The following is a 16,674-nucleotide window of genomic DNA, read 5'->3' as shown; positions in this document are numbered from 1 at the left end:
CTTTAGCGCAAGGCAAGGACTTGAGTGGAAAGTTTTTAAATAGATAATTTATTTTTATGTTATGTGCACTGATGTTTTGCCTGCACGAATGTCTGTGTGGAGGTGTCAGATCCCTTGGAACTAGATTATAGAGAGATGTACTAGAATTACTGCCATGTGGTGCTGGGAATTAAACCAGCATCCTCTGGAAGGGCAGTCAGTGCTCTTCACGGCTGAGCCGACTTTCCAGCCCCACAGAGTGGGCATTTTAGGCTGTTCACTTGCTAGTTCATGCTCTTCCGGGGTAAGCACCAGAGAGAAGGGCTCTGCTTGCACATTAGACCTCGTGGAGGTCTTTGGAGTGTTTTAATCCAGGAGACTGACCTCACACAGTTGTCAGCTTAGAAATACCATTTCACCAAGTGTAAGGGTGGGGCTTGACTGGAGACAGACCAGTTGAGAAGCTACTCAATGTCCAAGTGAGAAGTAAGGAGGACCTAAGGTAGGGGTCAGCTGGAAGAAGGGAATTTTATAATATTTAGGAGGTAAAATCAGGTGGCCGGGGCTGGAGAGTTAGTGCAATTGAATGCATGCAGACCTGAGTCCCAGGGCCAGAACCCACGTACAAAGCTGTGTGTTGGTACAGCATACCTATAGTCCCCACACTGAGGAAGAAGAGACAGTAGGATCCCTGGAGCTCTCTGGCCAGCCAGCCTAGCCACGTCTGCAAATCCCAGGCCCGTGAGAGACACTGTCTCCACAAACCAAGATGGGCTGGATGGTGGGGGCACACACCTTTGGTTCCAGCACTTGGAAGGCAGAGGCAGGCAGATCTCTATGAATTCGAGCCCAGCCTGTTCCAGGGCAACCAGGACTACACAGTGAAAATGTGACCCCCAAAAACCAAACAAACAAACCAAGATGGATGAGCACCGGAGGAACAACACCTGAGGTTGTTTCTCGAGTGGCCCTTGGGCAGTAGAAATGAAAATATGGTGGTGGAGGAGGACAGAGAGGGGAGCAGAACGAGAATGGGATTACAAGTGCAGGGGCAAGCACAGAGAGGAGCTAAGAGAGTAGTGGGTTTAGCCTTAGAATGTATGAGGTGAAGCTGGACGTAGGATGTCCAGGTCAAGCAGGTGACAGTGGTACTGGGAAAGAGAAGAGGGGTAGAGATACAGAACGGCATGTGCACTTCATAGAGCAAAACTCGTGGGTTCAGAATGCAGAGAGCATCAGTGTGAGAGCAAACTCAAGGGAGCCCAAGGAAACTGCCACACATATTTTAGGTATGAGAGGGACCCAGCAAAGGATGTGGGGAAGATGACCAAGCGGAGAGCAGGGGAGACTGTGTCCTGGCTAACCCCACCTGACAGCATGGTCAGGGCAGGGCACGGTTTGTGAACATGAACGACTGACAGAAAGTGAAGAGGGTCAGAGAGTGTGAGCCTGTGAGTGGTAAGGTAACTTGAACGTGGAGCCCTCGAGGCCTGGGGCTGGGGGAGGTCTGTCTATCCTCAGCAGCCTATGAGAAATGGAAGAGGCAAGGAAGAGGAGAGAGGGCATCTCGGAGAGGCTGGGCACCAGAGGTTGTAAGGGAGAGGGAAGCCGACTTGAGAACTGAAGTGATTCTAGGAGAACTCGGGGAATCCAACTGATGAAGACCCCAAATGTGTGTAGCCTCAGTCGGACTTCTGTGAATTTTCTCCTGGTTCTTTCAGAAGTCAAAGGACAAAGAAGGTGGATTGGCCCACAGTTAGGGTTTGGTCAGATTAAAGGGCAGGAGGTCAGAGTGCTAGACAGGTCAAGGAACGTCACTAAGCCAGCAGCTCAGGCCGTAGACAAGGGGGGTCTTTCATAAGTATCAAAGACTGTGAAGGATGGGGAAAAAAAAAAAGATAGAGTGAACCAGGGACCTGGCAGTCCCTGGAGGAGTCTAGACCTATCTGGAACCTCATGCCTGCGACACAGCCACAAGGCCTGGAGGCCACAGCTGGGCAGAGGGCCAACTGCAGAGCGTTAACTTATTACTTAGTGGCAAATCCGTGTACTCGGTGCTGATGGGAGTCTAAAATGGAAAAACACTGTCATGAAAATGCCTTATGTGGGGTTAACCATGAAGAATTGCCCTCTCACTTGAAAGCGACCTGCGGCGTGGCACAGCCCTTCCTGCTGTGGATGTCAAGTCATATCTGGAAGCAACACCCTCCCCCACTGTGAGTCAGAGGCAAAAATCAGAAAGCGCTCAGTGGAATGAAAAGGGATTGGGGAGAGCGGGACCCGCCCACGCAGTATCGGAATGACGTCACGAACACAACCAGAGCGCAGAGAAAACTGCCGAGGAGAGCGTTGGGACCGCGGGATCTGTGAAATGTTACCTCTACAGAAAAGTCCCAAGATGCTTCCCTTGCCGACTGCTGGAATGAAGTAAAAAAATTCCCACCCAGGCTGTTACTTTTCATTATCATCCTCTTTATGTTGCTTCCTAAAATAACTGCCATTCTGGAGATGACTTACCAAGATGACTTAATTAGGTATCAGACGAATACCTGTGCCCACGAGCCCCATCACCGCAGGCCTCCTTATGCAAATCTGACTATTCCCACCTCGACCAGCTAAAGAGACAGACGTAATTGGAGCAGCTGGGCTGCAGCTGGGCCGTCCCCATGGAGACCAGACTCCTGCGGAGCTTTTCTCCCTCGCTTTTTTTTTTCATTGTGTAAGCAGCGCATCAGCGCTCAGGTCCGTGCATACCAATCACTGGGGAGCTCCTTAAATACAGATTCTGCCTCTGTATTCTCTGGTTTGAGCTACTGGTTCCATGATTCTCACAAGCCCCCAGGTGGGGCACGTCCTGCGGCTGGTGATCCTTGGGTCTCGTTCCAAGCAGCTACCTACCAGCGCCTCCACAAAGCTCCAGCTAGCCTGCAGGAGCCTATGTTTCTTTCTCATTTTGGCACTATTTCTCCCCTTCTGTTGCCCTCCCCAGCTCCTGTATGGTCTCCAACGGTTCGTAGTTGCCTGTACTCTCCCTCCTCCCTTCAGCACGCAATTAGTGGGTTCTGTGCTCCATCAATGGGCACTGGACTCTGTCACTAACTGTGTGTTCCAGGTCAGTGTCCAGCAAATGGCATTCAGCCAGTGGTCTCCTTGAGTAAGACAAGCTGAAAATGCTATTAAAACATAAACGGGTGAAGACGAGGCTCAGTCGGTAGAAATGCCTGTCTAGCATGAATGAGGTCTCAGGTCCATCCTCAATACCGCATAAAACCAGTCGTGGTACCTGTGATCTCAGCACAAGTGGTAGGAGCACGATTCGGAAAGTTCAAAGTCTTCTCAGCTGTACAAGTTCAAGGCCAGCCTGGTCTATGTGAGACTCTGTCTCAAAATTAAAAGTTTTAAAAGAAAGAGGGAAAAAAAATAACCAAATATCAGAGTATTCCCCAAATCGACAACCTGCTTCACTCTTTTGTCTCACAACCCAATAAGCCTGGGGTGTCACAGTTGGAAGTCATCACCTATTTATCTGTCCAGCATCTGGATCCCAGAGCTCTAGAGCAACGGGGTGTCTCTGGGAACGGACGCTGCTTTGTTCGTTGTCCACTGGTCAACGTATTGGAAAGGCCTTTCTTTTTTCTTTTTTTTTCTTGGTTTTTCAAGACAGGGTTTCTCTGTGTAGCCCGGGCTGTCCTGGAACTCAATCTGTAGGCCAGGCTGGCCTTGAACTCAGAGATCCACCTCTGCCTCCAGAGTGCTGGGAGTAAATGTTTACACCACTACCTCCTGGCTTTTTCTTTTTTAATATTTACTTCTATTTGGTTCTGGGGAGAGTCTTATTGTATAGTTCCAACTGGCCTTGAACCTGCCACTTAAACCAAGCTGGTCTATGCTGGGTGGTGGTGGCAAATCAGGAGGCAAAGGCAAGTGAACCTGAGTCCAAGGCTAACCTAGCCTACAGAGCAAGTTCCAGGACAGCCAGAGCCACACACTGAAACCCTGGCTTGACAAAGCAAACCAAACCAAACAAAAAACAAAACCAGGCTGGCCCCAAACTCTAAGAGACCTGCCTGCCTCTGCCTCCCGAGTGCTGGGATTAAATGTGTGTGTGCCTGGCTCACTGGTATCATAGCTATAGCACATCCTGGATATTCTTTTCTTTGTTTACTTGTTTTGAAACTGCCTCATGTGTCCCAGGCTAGATGAGTACTTGACCCAGTCAGGGCTTCTCAACCCCTGAACAACCCTTTCAAATAAGTATCACCCTGTGCTTCATTTGAGGAAGCCAAGAACTTGAAAGGCACGTGTGGTACACAGACCAACAGGCAGGGAAATATACCTCTACACATAAAAATAAAATTCAGTTAAAAAGCAAGACTGTTTGGATAAATGCAATTGCAGACCCGAGCTGGATATGAAAATCATACCCCCCCCCCAGGCAGGGTTTCTCTGTGTAGCCTCAGCCTCAAACTCAGAGATCCTCCTACCTCTGCCTCCTGAGTTAAAGGCATGCACCACCACCACCCGTTGAATCTAAGACAGGAAGTTGGTAAGCTTGAGTTGAAGACAACCTTTGCTCCATACTGAGTTATCACCGCAAAAATTTTACCACGTAGGTGGTGAGATGGCTCAGAGGTTGAGAGCACTCATTGCTTTTGCAGAAGACCCAGGTTTGGTTTCCAGTACCCACATGATGGCTTACAACCATCTGTAACTCCAGTTCTAGGGGATCCGACTGCCCTTTGACCTCCATTGGCATAGGCACATGTGAGGCGAACACATATGGGTGCAAGGAAAGCACTTACAGAATAAAAATCTTTTTGACAATTGTTCGTCCAGACCACTTGTTCTGTGGAGTCTGACTGCCAGATAGAGAGCAGGATACTCCAGGGAACTGGGGTTAATGGCTATCGATGATAACTTCTGATACCCATCAAGCTCCAGGGTTACTCACCTGGCCTCTGCAGCCCTATCTGGCCCTATCTGGTGGTTGTCGTTAGGAACGAGTCCTGTTTTCTTTTTTTTTTTTTTTTTTTTTTTTTTTTTTTTTTGGGGCTGGGGGCCGAACCCAGGGCCTTGCGCTTGCTAGGCAAGTGCTTTACCACTGAGCTAAATCCCCAACCCGAGTCCTGCTTTCTTCAATGCTTCATTTCCCTACCATTTCTGAAAGCTGTTGATTTGCTCACACTGAGTTAAGCATTTCTGCCTTTGTGTGTTTGTTATATGTGCTGATAGAAAATGGAGGGGTTGTAAGTGTTGCAGGAGGCCCTAATGTGGTATCTGGAGTCTTTGCTGCATTGCTGTTAGTGGAACTAAGCCAATATACTTCTGACTAGCTCCCTGACCAATGCCTGGTGATGTAACTGCAGCATTCCATCTGTGAATCTTGGCATCCAATCAGGGGAGGGCAGCATGCCCTGTGATGCTTCGTTGGATAGGAAGTCTGTCTTCTCCAGTCTGCAGGTCAGGGATCTTTAACGAGGGAGGTACAGCTGGGCTTAGGAAGTTCTGGGGACCTTCTGAATGTGCATATGCGCTGTACTGGAGAGAGAGTCTGTAGCTCTTTCAGTATTCTCAAGGGAATTCATGATTCAGCACACAGTTTAAAACCCATTGTTCTAAATGTTTAAATAATGGAGAGTGGAAAGTGAAAAACAGAACAGAAATATCCTATTCTTAAATGAAACTGGCCATGCTCTGACACTCTCCTTTTACCGTATATGTGTGTGCATGTATGTATGTAACAAAACAAGCTATCGTGTGCCAAGTAGATGCACGCATTAGCTCTATCTTATAAATGGGGGAAATTGAAGTCTGTGATGGGGTGGGAAGGGGTGCATGCATGCCACAGCATATATGTACAGGACAATGCTATTAAACACACACAGAGAGAAAGCACACAACTATTTCACTGTGGCCCATTTTGGATCAAGAGTTCATAAGAAGCAAGTTACCATTTACCCTGTTTCTTATATCTGTAACTTTCATTTTTTTCAAAACGTATTTCTAAAAGTTACCACTTTTTTATTTAGGAGGTAAACTTTTTTTTAAGAAAAATTTATTTTATTTATATGAGTACACTGTAGCTTTTTAGACACACCAGAAGAGGGCATCATATCCCATTACAGATGGTTGTGAGCCACCATGTGGTTGCTGGGAATTGAACTCAGGATCTCTGGAAGAGCAGTCAGTTCTCTTAACCACTGAGCCATCTCTCCAGCCCTCAAAACCTATTTCTAACGTTAGTTCCTAAATGCCTTAACCTCCCTTGTAGCCCACTTCCCTTGAGAGGTAGTGGAAAAGAAAGGATACAGGGGAAGTGGACCTGTTTAGAAAGCTTCTTTGGAGCAGCTCTTGTCTGTGTTATCAGGAAACCGGCAGTTCAGTTCACAGGTCAGCAGCGGCAGCTCTATCCACTCGCAAACACTTCATGGATTCCCTAGCAGTCCAGTTCAGTAGAGTTGGGATAGCAAACCCAAATCAGCAGCGGTTGAACTACCTAGCAGAGACAGCCAGGCCTCAGCCGGAGTCAGCAGGAGTCAGCAATCAGTTGTACCTCTCCCAGCTAATCAAAGATCAGCAAAGACCAGAGACCAACAAGCACTGCACAGCTAGCTATACCAGCAAGCCAAGCCCAGCCTCCATCACGGTCCATGGAGTCCTTTTTATACTCCCTCCAAACATCACATGTCTTGCCACAAACATGTGTCTTGCCTCAGCATGTGCATCTGTCTCAGCTGACCTCACTCTGCCAATCAGCCTGAGCCCACCGAAGCGGCAAGAAACTGAAGCACACCACCAGAAGTTTTCTCTCTATAGAGTCCTGACAAATGTGGCTCAACTCTGTAATGTAAGGTAGATTAATACATGTGTGTTTTTAGCAATGAATCTTTCATCACGTGTCCTTTCTGCTTGCTTTAGCTGCACAGCCTCTCTCCTACGTCTGCTTCAGCAAAATGTTCCTTCACGTGTTTGCCCCAGCAAAACACCATCTGACTTTCCAAAAACCCTACATTTCCATTTCATGTGTCTTTTACTTACACCCCCAATTGTGAGAGCTCGGAACCTCTTAGGATCTGTGTCATAGTATATAAATGTGTCTAGCTTGTGTCCCAAGCATAAGTTCATAGGAAGCAGAAATCTATTCCTGTGTCAGCATCTCCGGTGCCTCCTCAAATTTTGCCAATCCCAACTCATCACTTAAGGTTAGAGTCCTGTCACACCACTACAAAACCTTTGCTAGCCCACTGGAATCCCACAATCATGGCATCTCCACAACCCTGTAAAAGTTGATATTGTAAGTCCGTCTCTGCCATCTGGTTCTAGGCTTCTTAAGGTCAGTTTAACAAAAAAAAAAAAAAAAAAAAAAAAAGAGTTGGACTCAGAAATACACTCCTGTCTGTGTGTATGCACATGCACACAAAAGCCACAGGATAAGCTCAGCCGTTGATCCTTTGGTTCCATCCTTCTTGTTTTGTGAAATCTCTCACTGGCCTGGAACTTAACAAGTTGGCTTGGCTTGCTGGCCGGTGAGCTCCAAACAGCTCCCTTTCTGCATCTTCCTGAAGCTGATTTTTTTTTACATAAATTCTGGGGGTTAACTCAGGTCCTTGAGCACGTAAGTGATCAGCGAAGCCCTGTGTTTGGTTTCCCCCACCCCCATCCAAAAGTGTTCTCAAGGATCCATGCTTCTGATTCACACTCTCCTGAAGGCACTTAAAGACAGTGTGAAAAAGGGAAGATGGAGGAAGAGTGGCCTCCACAGGGACTTGTCAGTCAGTGCCCAGAGACAAAAACATCCTGGAGTGATTACTGGAGCTACTGCTACATAAATCATTCCAATGCACTCATTTATTGTCTAGGTGTTCCTGTTAGACGGGACGATTGTTAAAATATATTAAATTCTGGTTTTCCTTCCCAGTCCTGCTCCCAGAATGACGACTCTGAGACTAATTATTTATTATTAAATGTCTGGGCCATAAGCTTTGGCTCATTCCCTGACTAGCTCATAATTTATTTAACCCATTCAAACTTTCCTCTATCTACCACGTGGTTAGTCACGTCTCTTCAGTCCCGCTCTCTCTCTCTCTCTCTCTCTCTCTCTCTCTCTCTCTCTCTCTCTCTCTCTCTCTCTCTGCATTTCCCTGAGTTCATCTACCTGCTGGTTTATGTGCAGTTTCCTCAGTTCCTCTCTCTCTTCTCTCTACATCTCCTTTTATTCTCATGTTATTTCCCAGAACTCTCTCTCTTCCTGCCAGGGTCCCACCTCCTATTTCCTGCCTCAGCTCATTGGCCATTGGCTTTTTTTATTGATAGGCAATGCTTATATGAAATTTTCTCTAAAATTGGGCTTCCAGCAAAGGTCAGTGCTGGCACACAAGCATCTGAAGACGTTTCCTTCCTTGTTTGACTGTGGTGTTGGCCTTTGGTTGGGAGCCCACGGTATGACTTGATCCTAATGATATGGTGGCTGGGCTTCAAGAGCACATGTCTTGAGAGCAGCCTAGGCTGAAGCCATTTTATATTTCATAACCGTGACACACAGCAGCTCTGTTGTTTGAGCCAGTTATTAAGGTTCATGCAAGTTCAAAGAGTAAAGAGGCGGTCAGCTGTCCCTGAGGGGTGTCAGTGTCATGTCAGCAAGGGCACACAGGGGATGGGAGTAGACCAGGGTGCAGTTGACCACAGTCAGGAAGAAAGACAATGTTCCTTATCATAAGACTTGAGTGTGAGACACTCAGTGAGATGAGAAAGGTCAAGGCGGGTGGGTTGCAGAAGAGCCGTGAGCTTTCTCTTCACTTTCAGAGAGTGAATAATTGTCGCTTTGTCAACAATTAGGAAGAGGGAGACTGACTCCTGGTGACGGAGTCTGGCCTTGTCAGAAAGCTCTGTCTTCAGTGACCAGATCCACTTCTTACAAATTTCAGGAAGTGCAATGCAGATGCTGCGGCTAGAGTGCCATGCCCATGAGTTCTCTGTTGACGCTTTCCACACGCCCTCATGTCTAGATCACAGTCACTCCAGCACCATTCCTGTCGCCAACCGTGGCTGTTTCAGTGTACACTGGCGGTATCCTGTCCCCACTCCACGCCCCGCCCCACCGCCCTCTTGTCTTCCTCACCTGCTCACTGTGACTATCTTGGGTCTGACTGGTTTCCTCCGATGGCAGCCCCCTGTGGCCACACTTCAGGATGTTGGTCTCTCAGAGACCATCATTCTTCAGCACCTCAAGAACCTGTGGCCCTTTGATCCTTCTGCTCTTTTGTTCTGCTACTCACCCACCCACTCATGACCTCATTTCCACCTGTACCCTGCCTTAGCTTAGGTCAGGAACTCATCACTGAAAAGCACCCCTTTGCACACGTTCTCAACTTTCTTGTCTCTTCTCCCTCCTCTTGCAATTTTCCAGCAAGCCCCAAGCTGTTTGAGGCAGCCCGCACTCACCACAGCTGCTATCCTGTAGCCATATGAACAGCCTGTGAGGGATCCTTACTGCTGTGTGTCTGTCCTCAGGCTTTGGTGGGAGGAGGAAGCAGGATTAGTCAAATCACTCCTGTGCCCTCGAGCTGAATCTCAACGTTTTCAGGTCAGAGGTCACCAACCACCAGGCTTAAGTTTGGGGGCTCATACCTTAACACATGCCCAGCCATATCGGGAGGTTATGGATCCACTTCAGAAAGCACACTAGATAGATGGACAGACATATGGACAGACGGACAAAGATGGGTGGGTCTGGTGGCTTTCAGATTAGAACCATGACATGGCATCCTGTCTGTGGACATGCGTTCCGTTTCATTTTCATTTTCTGCACATTTGGCTTTGCTCAAAGCGTGATTGGCGTCTCCTTTCTATTCTTAGCACAAAGCAGAAACACATATATGCAGATGAACCGAAGTCAAAAGAACTTGTTCATTTTCCAGAGTCTTAGAAAAACCAAGACGACTTGGGGAGCTGAGGGTGGAAGGTGCTGTCACCATGGCAGACACATCGCAGTGCATCAGGAAGGGCTGTCGTCGACACTGGGAGGCTTTGAGATATATCACTTTGGGCAAGTCCCGTTAGCATCTGGGTCAGCGCCTCTACAAAGCAAAGGGTCTGCTTGAGGCAACTCACGCAGCCATCTGGACTTTTCGTTCTTCGTCACAGACTGCTGCCGCCTTCACGGTGGCTCCTGTCTTCCAGCATCGGTTTCCAGCAGCTTAGCTTTTTCATCAAGCAAAGGTTCCAGCTCAGGCCGGCAGCCGTGGAGGACAGGAAACTGCTCCTGCCCTTTTGGAACTTGCCTTCGGAAGAGGCGGGAAGCTAGCTGTAGTCCAGTAGTGTAGTAAATGTTTGAGTAAGTCTCTTCCATCTCTGATGATAACAAAGAGGAAGGCAGGTTCAGTCTGCCTGTAATTTCGCTACTGTTATAAATTGTAACGTAACTATCTAATGTGTGACACCGTGAAAGGGAGTGCTCCCAGGAGAGACGCTGTTCCACGGTTCACACAGTACTCTGACTTCTGTTGTTTTGTAAATGTAGATATTTGAGACAGGTTCTCTCTCGTGTGTGGCTCTGGCTGTTCCGGAACTCAGTACGTAGACCAGTAGGCCAGCCTCAAACTCACAGAGATCCACTATGCCCAGCTTTGTGTTTTTAAACTATGTCACTCAGGCTGATCTCAAACCGGAGACGCTCCTGCCCAGTCCCCACGGGCTGCTCTTACAAACATGCACCACCACATTACAGATGACTCCGTTTTTTCCCTGTTGTTGCTGTTGGTGTTTCCTGTTGTTGTGCTGTACCCCAGGGTGGCCTTAACCTCAGGGTGATGCTCCTGTCTCATCCTTGTGACACTAAGATCCCAAGCATGTATCATCATGAGTGACTTAGAGGCTCCCTATTGTATGTGTACGGGTATTTTTTTTCCTGCATGTTTGTACATCATATGCATACCTGGTGCCTACAGAGGCCAGAAGAGGATACCAGAGCCCCTGGAATTGACATTGACAGACATTTTGGGATACTGGTATGCATGCTGGGAATTGAACCCGGGTTCTCTAGAAGAGCAGCTGGTTTGCTCTTAACTGCTGAGCCATCTCTCTAGCCCTTGGGAAAATTCTTAAGTAACGAGTTAGACTTTACCAGAGTGTGGTAGGAGTCACAGAAAAGGACATTCCACTTATCTAAAAAAAAAAAAAAATTGCAAGGACATGGTAAATCTAAGGGACAAATTTCATAATTTCCACACAGCTGCCTGTGAAACACATGATAGCATATTAATGAAAAAAAGATTAGGCTGGGCTGTGGCAGTGCACACCTTTCATCCCAGCACTTGGGAGGCAGAGGTGGCTGGATCTCTGGGTTTGATGCCAGCCTGACCTAAAGAATGAGTTCTAGGACTTTCAAAGCTGTACCCAGAGAAATCCTGTCTTGAAAAGCCAGGGAGCGGGGAGGGGGAGTTTGAACCATATGACTTCTTTCTTCTCATTTAGCAAAGAAAGGAAAGAAGGGGGGAGGGAGGGAGGAAAGAGAGAAGGAAGAAACAAAGAGAGAAAGAAAAAGGAAGGATGGAAGGAAGGAAGGGAAAATCTTATTTTGGAATCATTCCAAATTTGTTTGTTTGTTTGTTTGTTTGAAATGAAGTCTCTCATGTCAGCGGTTCTCAACCTTTCTAAAGCTGCAACCCTTTGAAACTCCTCATGTTGTGGTGACCCCCTGTCAACGTCTAGTGTGTTGGGGGCCCTGGGTACGGTCGCACACCTCCAGGACACAGGGGTGCAGAGCAAAGGCAGAAGCAACTGCACGCAGTTGCAAGCTTTATTAATCCTTATACAGATATGAATATGCATTACCTCAATTTCCATTTTGGCCAGATACCATACGATCATTATTCCCACAATACCAGGAACAACTGAGGCAAGACTAAACAAAGAAATAAGACTAAGCAAAGGCTTCTTCTTAAAATATTTATGTAACAAATCACCCCTCTTCCTATTATCAAATTGTACTCACCATTACCGAGAGAGCGTGAGAACCGCTTCCACAGAAACAGGACACAGCAGAACATAGTCTAAGGTCAAGTGAGAAAACATTTTCTTCTCAAGGACGGCGTTCCAGCCCCTGCTTGCACCTGTCACCAGGCCTTACTTGATCCTGCCCGGGAGCTGCATCTCCGTGTCTCCACAACCCCCAACCATAAAGTTATTTGTTACTACATCATAACTATAATTTCGCTACTGTTAGGAGTCGTAATGTAAATATGTGATATATGGCACCCATGAAAGGGGATTGCGACCCACAGGTTGAGAACCACTGCTCTGTGTAGACATGGCTGCCCTGGAACTTGCTGTGTTAATCAGGTTGGCCTCCAAGTCACAGAGATTCTACAACCTCTCCTCCCGGGTGCTGGAATTAAAGGCGTGTCCCAGCACCACAGCTCTAAGGCATAGTTTTTAAGGATTGACCCTCTCCAACCTCTGCTGGATGCTGCATGCGTTGCCCTCCTCTGTTGATTCAGTCATGTATGGTAGGCTTCTGACAGCCAAACATGTCATTTATCCAAAATGTCCATGTCACATGCAGAGCGGCACAGGAAGGGGTAAGTAAGCACTGACTTGAGTTTGCTCGGAACAGGCAAAACAGGCCTGAGTGTGCCCTGAGCCACTGTCAGGAAATTCCACAGCTTCTTTGGTTTCTTACAGTCTCCTGTGTATATATACCTTGTGGAGAAGTATTTACAGGCAGTTTTGACACACCTGGGGCAATTAGGCCTGTCACAAGGTAAGACTGTAAGTCAGGTATGGCTTTAAGAAAGTGGGGCTGGAGAGACGGCTCAGTGGTTAAGAGCACTGATTGATTTTCCAGAGGTCCGAGTTCAAATCCCAGCAGCCACATGGTGGCTCACAACCATCTGTGATGAGATCTGATGCCCTCTTCTGGTGTGTCTGAAAACAGCTTCAGTGCACACACACACACACACACACACACAATAAATCACAGCCTTCATTATAAGGAAAGTCTGTCTTCAAGTTTGACACCACAGGAATAATAAAAATAGAAATCCAGAAAATAAAAACTGTATCTCAAGAAGAAATGAAATGTATCCAACACACAAGAGGTAAAGAATGATCATCATAGCTGCTGTCTGTCATCAGACGGTCAGGCGTGGCAGTGAACACCTTTCATCCCAACACTGGAAAGTAGAGGCCATTGGCTCTCTGTGAGTTCAAGGCCAGCCTGTTCTTCATAGTGAATTACAGGAAAGTCAGAGCATACTATTACATAATAGATAATTTATAATAATCTATAAATAGAAAATCTAGATATAGAGAAAGAGATATAGAGATAAATATAGATATATCTGTAATTATAGATAGATATGGGTAATATCATAGATTTACAATAAAAGACTTCCAAAACCAAAGTGACAGTTGTACAATTATATAGTAAACAACCTTGATAAATATTTTGCAAAAAGAATGAAATATAGAAACTTAAGATGGCCACATGTATCTTGGTAAGCTTCTCCACAAGCTGACTTGATCATGCTTCTTAAAGTCTATATTTTAAATGCTAAAAAAAAAAAAATAAATGTACCCAGTGGATCCCCACCATCTAGGATTTGGCCTTTGAGATTCAGAATTAACTGCAAATTCTCCCAGAACTAATCAGGATGCAGAGGACTGACTGGCACATCCACAGCTGATGTGCTTGCTCGAGTGTTTCTGGCGCCACCTGCTGGGAAGCGGGTTCCTTTCCCTTCTAATCAAAGGGCTAGAAACCTAAGAATCTTGAAAAAGGAGGCAGGGGTGGCTCTCCCAAAAAGGAATAGGGAGGCTGGCCGGTTATGGGGGGTGGGAGGCGGTACTGGGTCTGCTGGGGAAGCGAGGAGTTAAGTCTCCACAATATACGGAAAAAAGCCAGTCAAGGTGGCAGGTGGCACAGGACTGGGCAGGCAGAGTTGGTAGAACCATGGGGATCACTAGGCCAGCCAGCCTAGACTAGTCAAGTTCCAAGCCAGTAAGAGACACTGCCCCAAAAAGTGGGTAGGGCATGGTGGTACACGCCTTTGATCCCAGCATGAGAAGAGGTATAGTGAGACCTCGTCTCAAAAACAAAATAAGCCAAACATTTGCCCATAACTGAGACTATAAAAAGGCCTCAGCGGTTTCTAAGGTAGAAAAACTTAGCCAACATGGAGTGCTACTGAATCCAAGTTTATACGGGTTCTGAGGACTTGAACTCAGGACATCTCTGAGCCATCTCCCCAACTCGGAATTTTTGTTTCAGTACTTTTATGGGTTTTGTTTGTTTTAGAGACAAGATCTCTGTCTATTTGTCTGTCTATCTTGTTTGTTTGTTTGTTTGTTTGTTTGTTTGTTTTGGTTAGTCTCTCTGCATGGCCCTGGCTGGCCCGGAACTCATTAGGTAGATCAGGCTGGCCTTGAACTCACAGAGATCTGCCTGCCCCTGCCTGCTGAATGCTGGGATCAATCGGCACACTTGAATTTCTGTTCCTCTGGCCTCCACTTCCTGTGTGCTGGGATCACGATGTAGGCTTCCCGTGTAGTTTTACGTGTTTCTGGGGATTAAGCACAGTGTTTCTTGTGTGCTGTGGAAACACTCTACCAACAGAGCTACTCCCCACCCCTCTTGTCCGTGTTATATTCAGATACTGCATTTGGCAATCAGTTGCATATTCTGATCCAGGGAACCCAACAACCTATTCTCCTCCCTGGGATCCAAGCTCCCATCCTTTCTACAAATTGAAAGGAAGGCTGAGGCTCTAGAACCGATGTGTCGTCGGGACAGCACATATAAAGCTCTGGTCCTGGTAGTAACACCTGTGTCTTCTCCAATTTCTTCCCAGGAGTCATTGCTCCGGTGGAAGGAACTGCTTTCGACCTGAGAAAGCCAGTGGAGCTCGGGAAACACCTGCAGAGTTACCACATCCATGGTTTCGACCATAATTTCTGTCTGAAGGAGTCCAAAGAAAAGAAGTTTTGTGCAAGGTTGGGAACTTTGTTCTTATTGCCTCTACATGGGAGAAGAAATTGCAGGGGTTTTGTTGTTGTTTTGGTTTGTTTTAGTTTTGTTTTTTTGTTTTTTGTTTTTTGTGGGTTTTTTTGGTTTTTTTGTTTGTTTGTTTGTTTTTTGGGTTTTGTTTTTGTTTTTGTTTTGTTTTTTGTTTTTTTGAGGAACATTCCCTATGGTGGTTTCAATAGCACCTAATGGGAGCACAGGTCAAATACCACACCCCATATCTTCGTAAAGTCCCCTGCCATAAGTGAATTCTGTAGAATCCATCCCTCCCCCCACCTCCTCCCTGTCATCTTACCCAGCATCCTCTCTGGCTTTCCATCCATGCCTATTCTATAAGCCATTTTCTCTAATTCTCCAAGGCCCAAATCTCCTGCTCTGGTCACCTCTGCCTTCACTGAACTCCACTGTCTGGACCTTTCTCCTTGGAGCTCTAGGAACAGGGGCCCCTTAGGTTCCACCTGCTCAGGAAACCTTCCTCCTGAGCACCTGTGTGGCTCATGCTCCTGTCCACACCACCACCCTACCCAAGGAGCCCTTCCCGCCTTCCGCCCATGTCAGACCCTGGGCCTCCTCTTCCCAAACATCTTCCTCCAACCTCTTGGTTGACAATGTATTGTGCTTTTAAAAACTTTTTTAAGTTATATTATTAGTGTGCATCAGGGGGAAGATGGGAGAGGGGGAGGGAAGGAGGGAGGGAGGGAGGGAGGGAGGGAGGGAGAGAGAGTCTCAGGTTTGTACGGGCAGAGCCATCGCAGCAGCCCGACAACATCCTTTGTTTGAATGATTTCCTGTGTGATTTGCCTACTGCCGTAAGACTGTGCGACACAGCCTTCACATCCCTCTGACAAGAAGTACAGATCCAGGCCAGGCAGTGCTGGCACAGGCCTTTAATCCTAGCACTCAGGAGTTAAGAGGCAGGAGGATCTCTGAATCTGAGGCCAGCCTGGTCTACAGAGTGAATTTCAGGACAGCTAGGGCTCCACAGAGACAACCTTGTCTTCCAAAACCAAAACAATTAATCAGTCTTTTCGGAACCCTGTGGGTGGGGGTGGGGCACAGGCCTTTAATCCCAGAACTCCAGGAGGACAGGCAAGTAGAGGTCTTAAGTTCCAGTGCAGCCTGGGTCACACCCTTGGGAACTACGTCTCAGTGGCAGTGGCAGAGTGCTCACAGACAACTACAGGGCCTGGGATCCACCTCGAGCATCCCAAGGGAAGAACCTCAGGACCCTTGGATTGTCTCTCTCCAGCCTGGCTGCTCCTCCCCAACTCCCATAACTGGCTGTGGTCAGTCTGTGTTACTATTCCCCAGAGAGGCCAAGATCATGTGACAAGTTGTTTCTGAGGGTCCTCAAAGCCAACAGCCCATGCCTTCCCTGAGAAGCTTCCAGAATTTGTGTCCCCCGTTCTTCTCTCCAGCATCCTTCTTGCCCCTGTTCCCAAAGCTGTTTCGTGGCCTCTTCCCCACTCAGATTGGTTTGTCTTTGCCCCCAGGGTGCATCACGCTGCAAGTGGGAGGATCCTGGAAGTGTACACCACCCAACCTGGCGTCCAGTTCTACACAGGAAACTTCTTGGATGGTACCCTGAAGGGCAAGAGTGGAGAGGTCTATCCCAAGCACTCTGGTTTCTGCCTCGAGACCCAGAACTGGCCTGATGCAGTCAACCAGGTAAA

At 47.3% G+C, this 16,674-nt stretch overlaps 1 protein-coding gene across 1 annotated transcript in view; it reads left to right on the top strand.

Moving 5' to 3' along the window:
* The window catches only part of Galm (galactose mutarotase), a 51,604-nt gene that overhangs the window by 33,892 nt on the left and 1,038 nt on the right, over positions 1-16,674 (top strand). Inside the window, exons 5-6 of the mRNA XM_032908840.1 lie at positions 14,829-14,970; positions 16,495-16,669. Of these exons, the coding sequence (XP_032764731.1) occupies positions 14,829-14,970; positions 16,495-16,669 (317 nt within the window). The remainder of the gene's footprint in view (positions 1-14,828; positions 14,971-16,494; positions 16,670-16,674) is intronic.

This window comes from Rattus rattus, chromosome 7 (genome assembly GCF_011064425.1).
Source record: "Rattus rattus isolate New Zealand chromosome 7, Rrattus_CSIRO_v1, whole genome shotgun sequence".
NCBI lineage: Eukaryota > Metazoa > Chordata > Mammalia > Rodentia > Muridae > Rattus > Rattus rattus.
This window is presented reverse-complemented; position numbering and strand designations above follow the sequence as displayed.